We start from the raw sequence: 12,651 nt of genomic DNA on the forward strand, positions 1-12,651 counted from the left end.
CACGCTTTAACTTATTTTCTACTGTATCTTTCAGTAAATCAGGTGTGTATGTAGTTTACCAAAAGAATCGACTTCAATTCCAGTTACAAAGGGTCTACTTACAGCTTATTTCTCTATATCTTAAACAGTCAATTCTTTGTTATTTGTGTGTGGATTAACTGGTTTGTAGAGCAACCGTGCAGTAGATGCAGTGATATCAAGCTGCTCTGGCTTTGCCAGGCTGATTAGGTCAGATTAAGCATTGTGAAAATGAAGCTATGATGCCTTCAATATCAAATTAAGTCTAGAATGAGCTTAGTGCTTCAGCATGGCACAAGAACTCAACAAATAAAATCTGCAAACATGCAAATTTGCATGCTTACACCTAGCTATTTCTACTTAGTAGTGTACTTTAAGCCTGTTTTGAGGGAGGACACATACACCTGAATGCTTCTGCTAGGGTCTGTCCAGTTATAACTGCTCTAAATCCCTGGCTTTGAGCTGAAAACACCAAAGACAAGAGGGATCCATGCAAAACCTTCTGGTTTTCTTTCCTTTTTACTTCTCTTTTTTTTTTTTCTACTGTCCAGGGTATTCCAGTTCTTTACTCTTCAGTATCCAAGTACTGTTGTGATCTGGCAGGCTATTTTATTATTTTTTTAATTATTATTATTTTGTATGTTGAATTTAAAATGTCTGCCTATTAGCATGTAAATTAATTTTATAATTCAAAGCCAGTAATTCCATACTTTGTATTGATTATAGCAGAACTACAATAGTTTGATGCATTTTTTTTTTGGTTTATGTGAACTCCATAATTTTTGTGTTAAAATATGTTTTGTATATACTTAAGTATCCCTTGCAACTACCATTCCAAGGATCATCATGTGGCTTAAACTCATCTATCTTTCTACCTGTAAAAGTGACGTTATCAGAAAGAAAGAAAAATAAAAAATTCTGCAGATTTCATATTAGTGCAACTTTAGCCTCTGTCCTGAAAACAGGTATTATGCTTTGGCAGAGGCAAACAGGAAAGGTGAGCTATTATACACTCAGGAAGATTCTGTGCAATTTGGACTGGATCTGGAAAATGACTGTGATGTGTAAAGATTTAATTTGTTATTGAATTCACAGATCTGTATTAAACATCTCATCCCTCTATGCAATGCATCATGTAGAAAAATAAGAATGAATTCTATGACAGTCATCAGGCAAAAACAGTTATTCAGCTATTGAACTGACTGATACAAAATTTGCAGGATATTGCTGAGAGTTTAATCTCAGACTTCTTTAAGAGCCTGCATGCCTGAGCTGCAAGAAGTCAATGCTTCTGTTATGAGTTGCAGGCTTGAACCCTTTGCAGGGATTAGGGTCTGTCAGTATTAGAATTCCCTCCCACCAAAACACAGCTGAATGTTATATTTTTCAGTAAAGTGTGTCCTATAGCTAGGTGGTTTTCTAGGTATTGGCAGTGTAGACTTTTATATGCAAGGTAGCTAATGTCTCATGTTTCCATGATGTATTTTCTTGTACTGAGATCTACACACACAAAAGTGTTCTCAGGCAAGTGAAGATCATGTTTCTGAAAATACCAGTGTAAATAAAATTCCCAATGCAGGTCAGAAACTACTTGCAAAGATATAAGCCATTTTTGTGGTATATATGATTGTGTACAGTATGCTATCTATGTTCATGAATATAGGAAAATGATGGGCATGGAAATACCAAGAGTTATCTATTCTTCTTCCACCTTTTAGATCCCTTTTATGCTGTAACTTATAAAAATTAAAAAACTTTTAACAATTAATTCCTTAGAGGTAAGCAAAAGATGTAAAAAAATTTGCAACTCTTCCTGAATGCTTTCCCCTTTCCTTCTTGACTACATAGTAGTTAGCCTTATAGTGCTAACATTTTGGTAGTTCCACAAAGAGTGATTTCAAGAATTGTACCTCTAGCAGTTGTGATATAAATAAATGGAGTGACAATGATTTGCAATGAAGAACTTGTATGTCTGCATTCCTTTTTCCACATTCCTTTAGAATGGAACTTAATTGCCAACTGTGAAAATAGGAAGTGCTGAGCAAGCACTGATTTTTTTTTTCCAGAAGTTGTTCTGTTTCAGAGACCAATTAACAGAAACACAGTTTTGAATTCAAACTACCCATAAACACAGAAAATAAATTTTCAGGGTGGAAACACATTCAGAGATTTGTTGAACTGTTTCCAGCACTGCAGCAGAAATGTCAAAGTTTTAACAAGATTTGTGCTTGCCTACAAAAGATCACAGGCTAATGGAATAGCTAATGTTTTGGGAGGTTCTGCTTTTGAGATACTCAGTTTGGGATGTTGCCAGTAAACTTATAACTACTCTCTGAAAATTGCTTTCCCTCACGCAATCTTTTGATAAAACTTTGAGACTGGTTTGCTCTGTGTATTTAATGGTCCAAGGGTACTGTTCTTTCCCACACAGCAAAAAGAACAGAAGAAAAAAAAACCAAAAACTACCTCTACAAATCCTCACTGGGTTTAACATTTCTTTCTGGAGAGCTCCTGCATATTGACAGTGTTATTTAAAAGATACTCCAAGGTACGTACCTGTGAGCCAGTATGTTCAAAGATAGTGAAACAATTAGGCAGGAAAGAAGTAGAAAAAAATATTGAGCAACAGTGCCTCTAAGAGGATTCATATGCAATAGATTTCATGAAAGTATGTAGGCTCTGGGAGCAAATTCAGTATTTGTTGTGCAGGCTTGCTCTGTCCTCAGTCATGTCAAAAGTGCAGGAAAATATTTGGTTAATGAATCTGCCAATTCATCTCCTTCATCAGTAGTCATGATATATACTACGCTCAAAACCATGTTTCTGTTTTCTTTGTTTGGGAGGTGTTCTTTGAGAATGGTCAACATGACTAACACAAAGTAGAGCTTTGTATCCTGGTAGAAACTGTAGTGACCAGATTACAATACTGTGAATAACTTTGCCACGATTGTCAGCATACTGATACTAGTACACTTCTCAGAATTTCTTCCACTCCCTCCAGGTTCCTATTTCAGCAATTTTAAAGAGTAGGATCATGCTTAGCATGTCAAAAATCCAGTCACTACTAATTAGCACTGTTGCAAATTCTAGTTTGACATGTGGATATCAAGCCACATTTTTTGGTGTGCTGTAGGCTAAACAACAATTCTGTCTTGTAGGGAATCCACAGAATGACAGTGAGAGAATTAAGCTGACTAAAGACATTATTAACCTGGCATCAACTATGTTTTAAAGTGCAAGCAACAGCCTGAAAGCGTAATTTGGGTTTTGCTTATGTGCTAGCTTGTTTATTTATTATTAGTTGTATGTAAGTACTACAAACGAAACTCAAAAAACCCGAGAGAATCTTTTGAAAATATTACATAGTACATATGCTTGTGTAATTTGAGACTTCATACCTTTAAAGTATGCACAATCTCAGCTTGCATATAGTTTTGCAAATCAGTAACTGAACAAAGCCACAAGATTAAAGAATATGCTTAAGACACAAAACCACCAAGAAAAGAATTTTATAAATGCACATTCCCTCCCCCACCATTAAAATATTTCTGCTAAATGAATTCATTAGTATCTAATATTTCATGTGCAGAGAAACTGCACTATTGTTTGTGGAACAAGATTTGGATATCTATGATAGTGCATGTGGCTCATCAAGTTACAAAAAGTAATAAAAATAAGAAGAAGGCTAATTTGAAAGTGTGTGTTGTATTTGCAGAACCACCAGTTTTTCTGATCATCAGAGCCCCTTCCACACAGGGTACTGATGGGCTTGTCAACTTTATAAATAACTGTACTTTGTGTTACTGGAGTAAATGTCTCCAGGCCTTGGCTTGTAGAGTTATTGTTCTATTAATATTTTTCCCCTGTATGGTTTCCATCTAGTTTATGAAATGCAAGACTAGAAAGCTTGATAAAGATAAGGGTATTTCTCCTTGTTAATTGCAACACGATTGATTATTTGCCTGATTTTGGCATGACAAGAACTGTATCTCTTCCATTCTGCTGTAAGCATGATAACATTAGCTAGCTTAAATAAAGAAATTGTCTGGCAAAGAACAAGTCCTTCTTTAGTAAAGAATGTTCAATGAATAGTAAGAGCAAACAATATGCATATTTCATGGGAGGATAATCAGTATCATTATGCTTTGGGAGTTTAATGAGACAGCCACTTTTTTTCCTTCTCTCCTTTGAATGTGGAAGCTGTGGAAAACATGAGCTTTGGTACTATCTTTTTTTTTTTTTTTCCAGTGGCTGTGACAAGGGATACCAGACACGGTACAAACATAACTGTACAGCTTTTAGAAGATTTTAATTTCAAATGTATGCTACTCATGTATCTTGAGGATCTGTGTGTTGAGTGCAGTAGTGTTGGAATGGAAAGAAATGGGGTTGAGTATTTTGTTCATATTATCATCTACAGACCCTAATTACCTCCAAATGCAGAGTACTAGTTATTAACCTTGATGTTTGTCGTGGTTTAAACCCAGCCAGACAGCTTGTTCGCATGAGCCCCACAAAGTCCTTGGTCAGGGTAAACATTACTTAGCAACAACTGAAAACATTGGTGTTATCAGCACTGTTCCCAGGCTGAAAGTCAAAACACAACACTGCACCAGCTACCAAGAAGGAGAAAAATTGACTGCTACTGCTAAACCCAGGACAGCGTTAAAGTCCTTCTTTAAAGCATAAGAATGTTTTTTTTCTAATGTGCAGTGGTAATACCAACCAAAAAATCCCTGTAAAGATAATTCCTCCTATGCTTTATGCAAGGTAATTATCGAGTAGAAGATATACTACGGATAAGGGTATAAACAAGCCAATACCTGTAATAATGCAGTTTGCTGTTCTACAGATGACATTCAATGTTCTCACTTCCCAGAGACTGACAATTCACATATCTTGATTCTAAAACTGTCCACATTAGCCACCGTTTTTGCAATCTCTCCTCTATAGTTCTCTTTTGTCTCTAATGAAGCAAAAAGCCATCTGTTTTACCTTTCCCCTCCTATTCAACTATTGCTGCATTTCTTGCATCTTACACTATTGATGAAACTTTTCACCTTACTACTTTCACTACTGTTCTCCTAAATCTCATATTTATGCAGGAAGTCTTTGATACTCTATAGGCATGCTGGACTGTAATTTTCAAATTTTCAGTGGTTAAATCCAGCTGATGAAAACTTTTTGGTGTTCAGTGCTTTTACCATTTGCTCTTGTCAGTTTGGCTCTGAAGACACTTTACAGATGGTACTGTCTTGACTTGTCTGTATCTAGCTATAATTTTCAGAGATATTTCAGTGTCAATGTAAGTGGGCATCTAGGAATAGTTCTATAAAAGTGTACAACCCAAAAGCTTGTTTGAGAGCCTGATGTCTGTGAAATATACCTGTTTGTACCTAAGCTATCTATGCCTTTCTCCATACAGTTATCTGCTGAAGAGAGAGATTCACAGAAGGCAGAATTCTGAGTGAAACTTCCCTGAGTTAGTTGGTAGGAAGTAATAGAGGTGTCACAGAAATATCTATTTACTTGAGGATTCACCACCTGGAGTTAAGCACCTTAGCTCCATCATTCAATACATGTATAGAGAAGAAGATGCATCCTCTTTTTTTTTTTTTTTCAGTAGTAAAATTAGTAGACAAATATTAGAAATATGAATTCTTTTTTGGGAGTTCCATGTTCCTCTCTCTGTCAAGCTCTGATGTCCATATGACAAGCTGGTCATTGGGGTACTTATTTAGAGAACGAATATGAGGATTTCGGTGGCTGCTTTAAATCACATGCCTGTATATTAAGTAAGCTGAATAGGTCTTGGGCAAAAACTGTATTTGGTATATATCTACACAGACAAATGATTAAGTATTTTTCAGAGTTTGGAGCTGCATAGTAAAGTGTGTCAGGATCTTCTATCTAGTTGTCTTTTGAGGTTCCTGATTTTCTACATTTTATAATGGTGATGTGTGAAACTTGTTTTGGAAAGCATATATGTAGTTTGGTAAGATGGTTTGGGTTCTATTTCAGAATACATCTTTGTCTTGGAGATGCGAATTTCTTCTACAAATCTGGAAATTAGAGTAGACATAGCCAGGAAATCTTTAATTCTGAGAGTTCACTAATTTTTACAATTTATAGACAGCATAATAAAAGTCTTAATCCAGTGTGACAGCATCATCAATGATTCACATTGTCAGATATCATCAAAGAATCATGATATTTTAAGACACGATTATGTTCCATGTTAACCAGGGACAAGTTGTTTTTTTGTTGTTTTGCAGATGGGGGAAGCCCTAATTTAGTGTTGAAGTTTGCCATATGTAACTGACAACCTGAAGAGTAGTAAGGTTCAGCCAATTTTCATGTACTTGAACTCACTGAGGTACAGAATCATATAATCATAGAATCGTTAGGGTTGGAAAGGACCTTAAGATCATCTACACTCTTCAAAGAATTGATCATTTTGTTCCAAAACTTCATCAGTATACATGAGATACACCTGATATGCCAGGTAGCTGTGCTGTCATTCAGAGGTATATCAGCAGGCTGGAGAAATGGACCAACGAAGGCCAATGACTTGCAACACCAAGTTCTGCAACTGCGGAAGATCAGCCCTCATGCACTAGGACAATCTGTGTACTGACCAGCTGGAAAGCGTCTTTGAAGAGAACTTGGGAGTCCTGGCAAACATGAACCAACAATGTGCCCTTGTGGCAAAGAAGGCCAAAAGCATCCTTAGCTATATTAGTCAGAACATTGCCAGTGGGTTGAGGTTGGAGATCCTTCCTTCTTGTTAGCATTGATGACATATCTGGAGTGTTGTGTCAAGGTCTGTGCTCCCCAATAAACGTTAGACATGGAACTACCATGCTCTGAGCAGGTGGGTTGGATTAGATGAGGGAAACACCTACAAAGGTGTTTTTCCTCTTCAGCAATTCCATGATTCTGTGAATATATGCACTGCAGTTGCTGCCTGAACCAAAACTGCTGTTTAAATTTTGTGTCTTTAAATATTTGTGTACTGGCTGAGAGAGATCTTCACTGAGAGTGGGTATGAATGGAACTCAAGCCTGTTTTACAGGTTCCTCTTACTCAAAGTTTCAAACTGAGAGCTAGAGGGGAAGTTTAGACTGGGAGAGCACTGAGGTAAAAGCCATATGGGGGGTGCTATTTGTAGGCTGTCAGTCTAGTGCATACTTTGACCATTGTCTTAGCATTTAGCCCCAGATGGCATTAACTTCCATTCTGTTTGTCCACTTTTATAGGCACATAATGTTTCTTGGTTTTATAACACCTTGTATTTTCAGATCTTAGTCTTTGGCTCTTGTCTGTGTTCCTTTTGTGCAGCTGATCATTAGTATGTTCAGACCTCTTCTGCTTTTCTATACAGTTATCAGGCCATTTACGTCAAAGATGTGTAAACTGTCACACATATGTTCATCAATTTGGACTTGCTTTTGGTGCTTTTTTATCCCTAAGAGGTTCTGTGCTTCTGTGTTAGTCCACAACCATCCTGTGAACTGAATTTTTGAGACTTTCTTTGGTTTATGGGATTAAATACTCTCTTGCTGCAAGATAGAAGTGATGTTTCTTAGTATGTGTAGACCTAAATGCATAAAATTTTGAAAAAAAAATAAAAAAATCTGTGATGATTAAGAAACTTCTGAGCAGTTTACTTATATAAGAACTTTAAATGCTAGCAATACTAACTTTGGTTTCAAAGAATGTGACAGTAGTAGCTGTAAGAATATAACTACCAGTATTTTTCTTTGAAAAACAAAAAACACTAACCCCCCAAAAAAACAAACCCCCCAGCATCACCACCACAAACCAAACCAACTAACCAACCAAAAATATCCCCCATGTCATAATGAAGCTTGTTTCATTGCAGTTAATGGTACCAATATTGAATACTCAAAATTCTGAATTTGCAGTACGTAGAAAGGACTGTCATGCTTCTGTAATAATGTATAACTCACCATGGTGAATTTTTTAAATGATCTGCTATGTCCAAGAACTTGCATGTACACAGACAAGTACACAAAGACTCAAAACAGAAATACTAGCATACTTACAAAACATGCTGTAACATGCACACATGTTGCAAGCAGAACTTGGCATGCCTGTTTCATAATTATCCAAGTGTTGCTTCTCCAGCAGTAAGTCATTTCATCAACATTTGTCCCTGCTGTGAGATTGACAGTTTCAAGACCCATGTGTAAAACTCTGGAATGTTTGTTTCTACTAATGGGGACTGGTGGTTTGGGCTTTTTTCCCCCCACGTCAGGCTTTTGCATTTTGAGTTGCATGCAGTTGTGAGAACCTATAGCTTTGAAAATAAAATATTTCCAAATTCACAATTGATAAGTGTGAATTTGTTCTTTTCCACACACAGCTCCAAAGCAAGATGTGGGTAGTATTTTTCAGTTGTGGATATGCATTCAATATTTTACTAGTGTGTATATGCGCTTTGTACATGTACACATAATTTTTGGCGACCTGTGTTTCTAATCCGGGATAAAAATGCAAACAAGAAGAAAAAAAAACAAACAAAAAAAAAAAAAAGAAAAAAAAGGAAAAAAGAGCCAAAACAAAGAAAAAACACACTTCTTGTTAGTTAAGATTTCTTAATTAATACTATTATTTTACTGTAAGGGATTTATGCCTACTCCTAGGGCTTAATGCTAGTAAGAATCTTTTCATGTCAGTGGACTTCGAGACTAATTATGATTACCAGAGAACTACTTTGTCAGACTTCCTGGTCACTTTTGCAAGGACAGACCTGTTAATTCCAACTCATTTACTTTATGTGGAATGAAAGGTAAATTCAACAAAAGTGATCATAAGTCTTAAGTTTTTACTAGTAACAGTTGATGTAGATTCTGCATACTGTACTCAGGATACAACATCACAACTGTGCTTTAAAAGTGTCAGAATGCTTAATCCATCAAACAAGCATTATTGCACTGCAGCAAAGGAAAAACCTTAAGCCAAGGGATGCAGCAGAAGCCTTAAACCAGAACGCCGTTTTACCAAAGCATCTTCTACAGACATCAACAAAATAGGACAAACTGCTCCCTTAGAATTTTGAAGGCACTGGTGCACAAGAAGGACAGCCTTCAGATTGATTTCAGATTAAAACCAGGGATTAAAAAACTGAAAAAAAAAACATTTAAGAGAACAGATTAACATTTCTGCCATGTTTAGAATTGTACCTGACATGAAAAATTCAAGCTGAAATGCAAATGAATTATTACTTAAGTTAGCTCTTTTTAATTTGACTATAATTATTCATCTAAGTAGCCCTTTTCTTTAAAATGATGATGATACTGTTCAATATTTGTATTATCATCTGATTAGCACTTTCAAATATTATATAATTAGTCTTTTAAAAAAAAAAAACCCTGAATTTATGTCTCAGTCACATGACTATGCAGATTTTAATTATATGTACATTACTTATTAATGTATACATACTGTTTGTGTGATCTGGAATATTTAATTTGAACTTCATTTAGAACTTCAGTGGTTGGTTACAGAGTTGGAGAAAGAGGGACAAGTGTATTCAATTTAGTTCTTAGCTTCTGAAAGTGTTTATTGTCAGTAGTATATTTCCCTCATACTAAAATACATAAACAGAGATACATGTTTTGTAATTGCAGTAGTAATCTCTTGAGTTGACAAATTAATCACATATTTGAGCTTTAGCACATAGAATCATAGAATTATTAGGATTGGAAAGGACCCTAAGATCATCTAGTTCCAATTCCCCTGCCATGGGCAGGGATGCCTCACCCTAGACCATGTTGCCCAAGACTCTGTCCAAGTTGTCCTTGAACACTACTAGAGATGGAGCATTTACCGCTTCTTTAGGTAACCTGTGCCAGTGCCTCACATAAATCAAGAAAACTCTTAATTTGAAGGTTTAATTTTAATACAGATTAATAACTATAAACAAAAAAAATGGAAATTAAAATGCAACTAAAATATTGGTTATGTGCCATATTTTTATTTTTCTGGTTATTGCAGTCTTCAAAATGTGTGTTCAACCATGAACACAATCAAATATTTTTTGTTGAAATAATATGCAGCAGAATTAATTCATCTGTGTTCTGTTTAGATGAGGGTAAACCTGCAGTTTATTAAGGAATTATTAAGGAATACATTTCATAAATGATTTTTCCATCCTTGGGTATGTTTTGGGTTTGATTTCTTTTTGTTGAGACAAAATAAAATTAGCTCTATTTATGCAGTGATTTTCTGCCCCCCTCCACTCCCTATGTTGTCATCATATGATCCTAGAATCATAGAGTAGTTCAGGTTGGAAGGGATCTTTGCAGTCCAATTCCTTCCCCCCTGCCCCTTCCCCCCCCCCCCCCCCCGCAATGAGCAGGGACATCTTCAACCACATCAGGTTGCTCAGAAACCCGTCCAACTCAACCCTGAATGTTTCTGGGAATGAGGTATCTACCACCTCTCTGGGCATCCTGTTCCAGTGTTTCATCACCCTCACCGTAAAAGAATTCTTTCTTGTATCAAATCTAAAGATGAGATGAACATGAGGTTAAAAAGCAAATAATCTTCATGCTGAAGCAAACAGTGCTAAATCATCCTAGCCAAAACCTGGGCAAAAATTTTGTTTGCATTTCAGGCGTTATGTAAGTGGTAAGTTGAGAGAAAGTAAGAAGAAATTCAGAAAAGTGATGGTGATAGTTTTCTCCATGTGAAATCCTTGATGAATGGTTTAAAACAGCCTATTAAGATGACACACAACCCATTGCATGTGGTAACTAAAAGCCCTCCTGAAATCATGGCCAATTTAGAACATTTTGTTCAAGGTGTTGTCCAGTCAAATTTCAAGAATATCCACTGATGGAGATTTTGCAACCTGTTCAGTAACATCTTCCAATATCTGATTACCCTCATTGTGACTTTTTTTTTCTAATATGCAATCGAAATTTCCCTTGCTGCAACTTGTGTCCTTTGCTTCTTGTCTTTTTTCTGCACATCTTCAGGAGCGGTCTGTCTCCATCTTCTTTTGGGTTGTCAAAAGCTGCAATGAGATCTGCCCTTGATCTTCTCTTTTTGAGATTAGACAAACCAAAGTTTTTAAGTCTCTCCTCATTTCTCACATGCTTCAGTCCCCTAATCATTTTGGTGCCTCTTCTGAGACAAAAGAGTAAATGAATACCTGTCATGTACTAAGGAACCTGAAACAGGACACCTGTATCCTCCTATAGCATGCTGAGTAGCAGAGAATGACCACTTCTCTCAACTTGCTGTTGATGGTTTTTGGTGGTAAATCCACGTATATGGTTGGCCTTCTTTGTCACAAGGATATACTGCTGCTCCTGCTCCTGCTCAGATTGTCCAGCAAGACTCAACACTCTATGTAGGTCCTTTTCTACAAAATTAAGCGCATATGTCTTAAAAATAAAATGGAAAGAAAATTATTATTTCAGTAGAAAGAAAGTTTTATAGCTGAAAGCAACTGCTAGTGTTAGTTATGTACACAGGACATTTCTATGCTGTTGAATATGGACTATGACCTTATCTGTAATGATGTATGCTTCTCTAATTATGTATGACTAGGAAATGTAATTGGAGTAGTGAAGAATGCAGGAAAAGATAGAAGTATGAATGAAGGAGTACAAAGCATTTCTTACAGCAGCAGAAATAAGAGACCTAGAAAAGACAGAGAAAATGAAGTTGCTAGTTTCAAGTGTTGGAATTTCAGGGTTGTCTTTATATAGTTGTGTGCTATATTAATTATATTTTACCATTAGGTGGTAGTATAATAGCAGATATACTAAAAACATTATTAATAATACATACATTTACTTTATAAATCTGTTTTATGAATTATAAATAATGTGGTTTTCCTTTCAGATGTTAACATTTTACTTATAATGATATTAGTAATACAACCCGTATCAGTCCTTCACTATAGTCTAAAAAATCTTTTCTATTAAAGGCATATTTTAACAACTAATAGACTAGAGAGAATGTTATAAAGTTTTAATAATTCCAAAGTGCTCTGAATAGGTATATTATAATAACATGGGTACAAGCATGTGTATACTGGCTGCAACTGACTGTACTGTGAGCAGTGTCAGCATATGCAAATCATGAAGATCAGAAGAAAGTATTAGAGTAAAAAAACCTCAACAGGAGGCGGATGAGGTCATTTTCAATAATAATTCTCAGTATCATAGGAAAGTCTCTACAAAAATAGTTATAAATCACTGCCTTGCATCACGTTTATATCGGTGTTTGCTGCAGACATAGCCTACTGCTTTCTTGACACTGTGATTTAAATTAAAGGCCTGCATGAATATTTTCCAGTTTTGTTTTAGTCACAGGAGCTGGTAAAGAATGGTATTTTTCTTTATCATTGCATGAAAATAATATCACGACATTGAATTTATCTTAGTCTAATTTAATATTTAGCATTCATGTATAATAGACCCACATTCGGACTATATAAAATCCTTTTATTTTTAGTATTTTTCGAAGCTCTCCACACTATCTCATGTCCATAAAGTCTTTCAGATTCAGGGTAAGGGGAAGAGTTGTTTATTTTTGCTGTTCTCTTTTTTATTAGATGTCATGTATTGTATCACAGTCTTTCCCCTTCAG

At 35.8% G+C, this 12,651-nt stretch overlaps 1 protein-coding gene across 8 annotated transcripts in view; it reads left to right on the forward strand.

Moving 5' to 3' along the window:
• The window catches only part of PCDH7 (protocadherin 7), a 288,906-nt gene that overhangs the window by 212,127 nt on the left and 64,128 nt on the right, over positions 1 to 12,651 (forward strand). Inside the window, exon 4 of one of the 8 annotated variants that reach the window (XM_062636554.1) lies at positions 6,294 to 6,399. The exons of the other annotated variants lie outside the window; for them this stretch is intronic. Coding sequence (XP_062492538.1) covers positions 6,294 to 6,340 — 47 coding nt within the window. The 3' untranslated portion in view covers positions 6,341 to 6,399. Of the gene's footprint in view, positions 1 to 6,293; positions 6,400 to 12,651 lie in introns of those variants that run through there. 8 annotated transcript variants of the gene reach the window in all.

This window comes from Pezoporus occidentalis, unplaced genomic scaffold, assembly GCF_034315485.1.
Source record: "Pezoporus occidentalis ecotype Australia unplaced genomic scaffold, CSIRO_AGI_Poc_V1 ctg48, whole genome shotgun sequence".
Classification (NCBI taxonomy): Eukaryota; Metazoa; Chordata; class Aves; order Psittaciformes; family Psittacidae; genus Pezoporus; species Pezoporus occidentalis.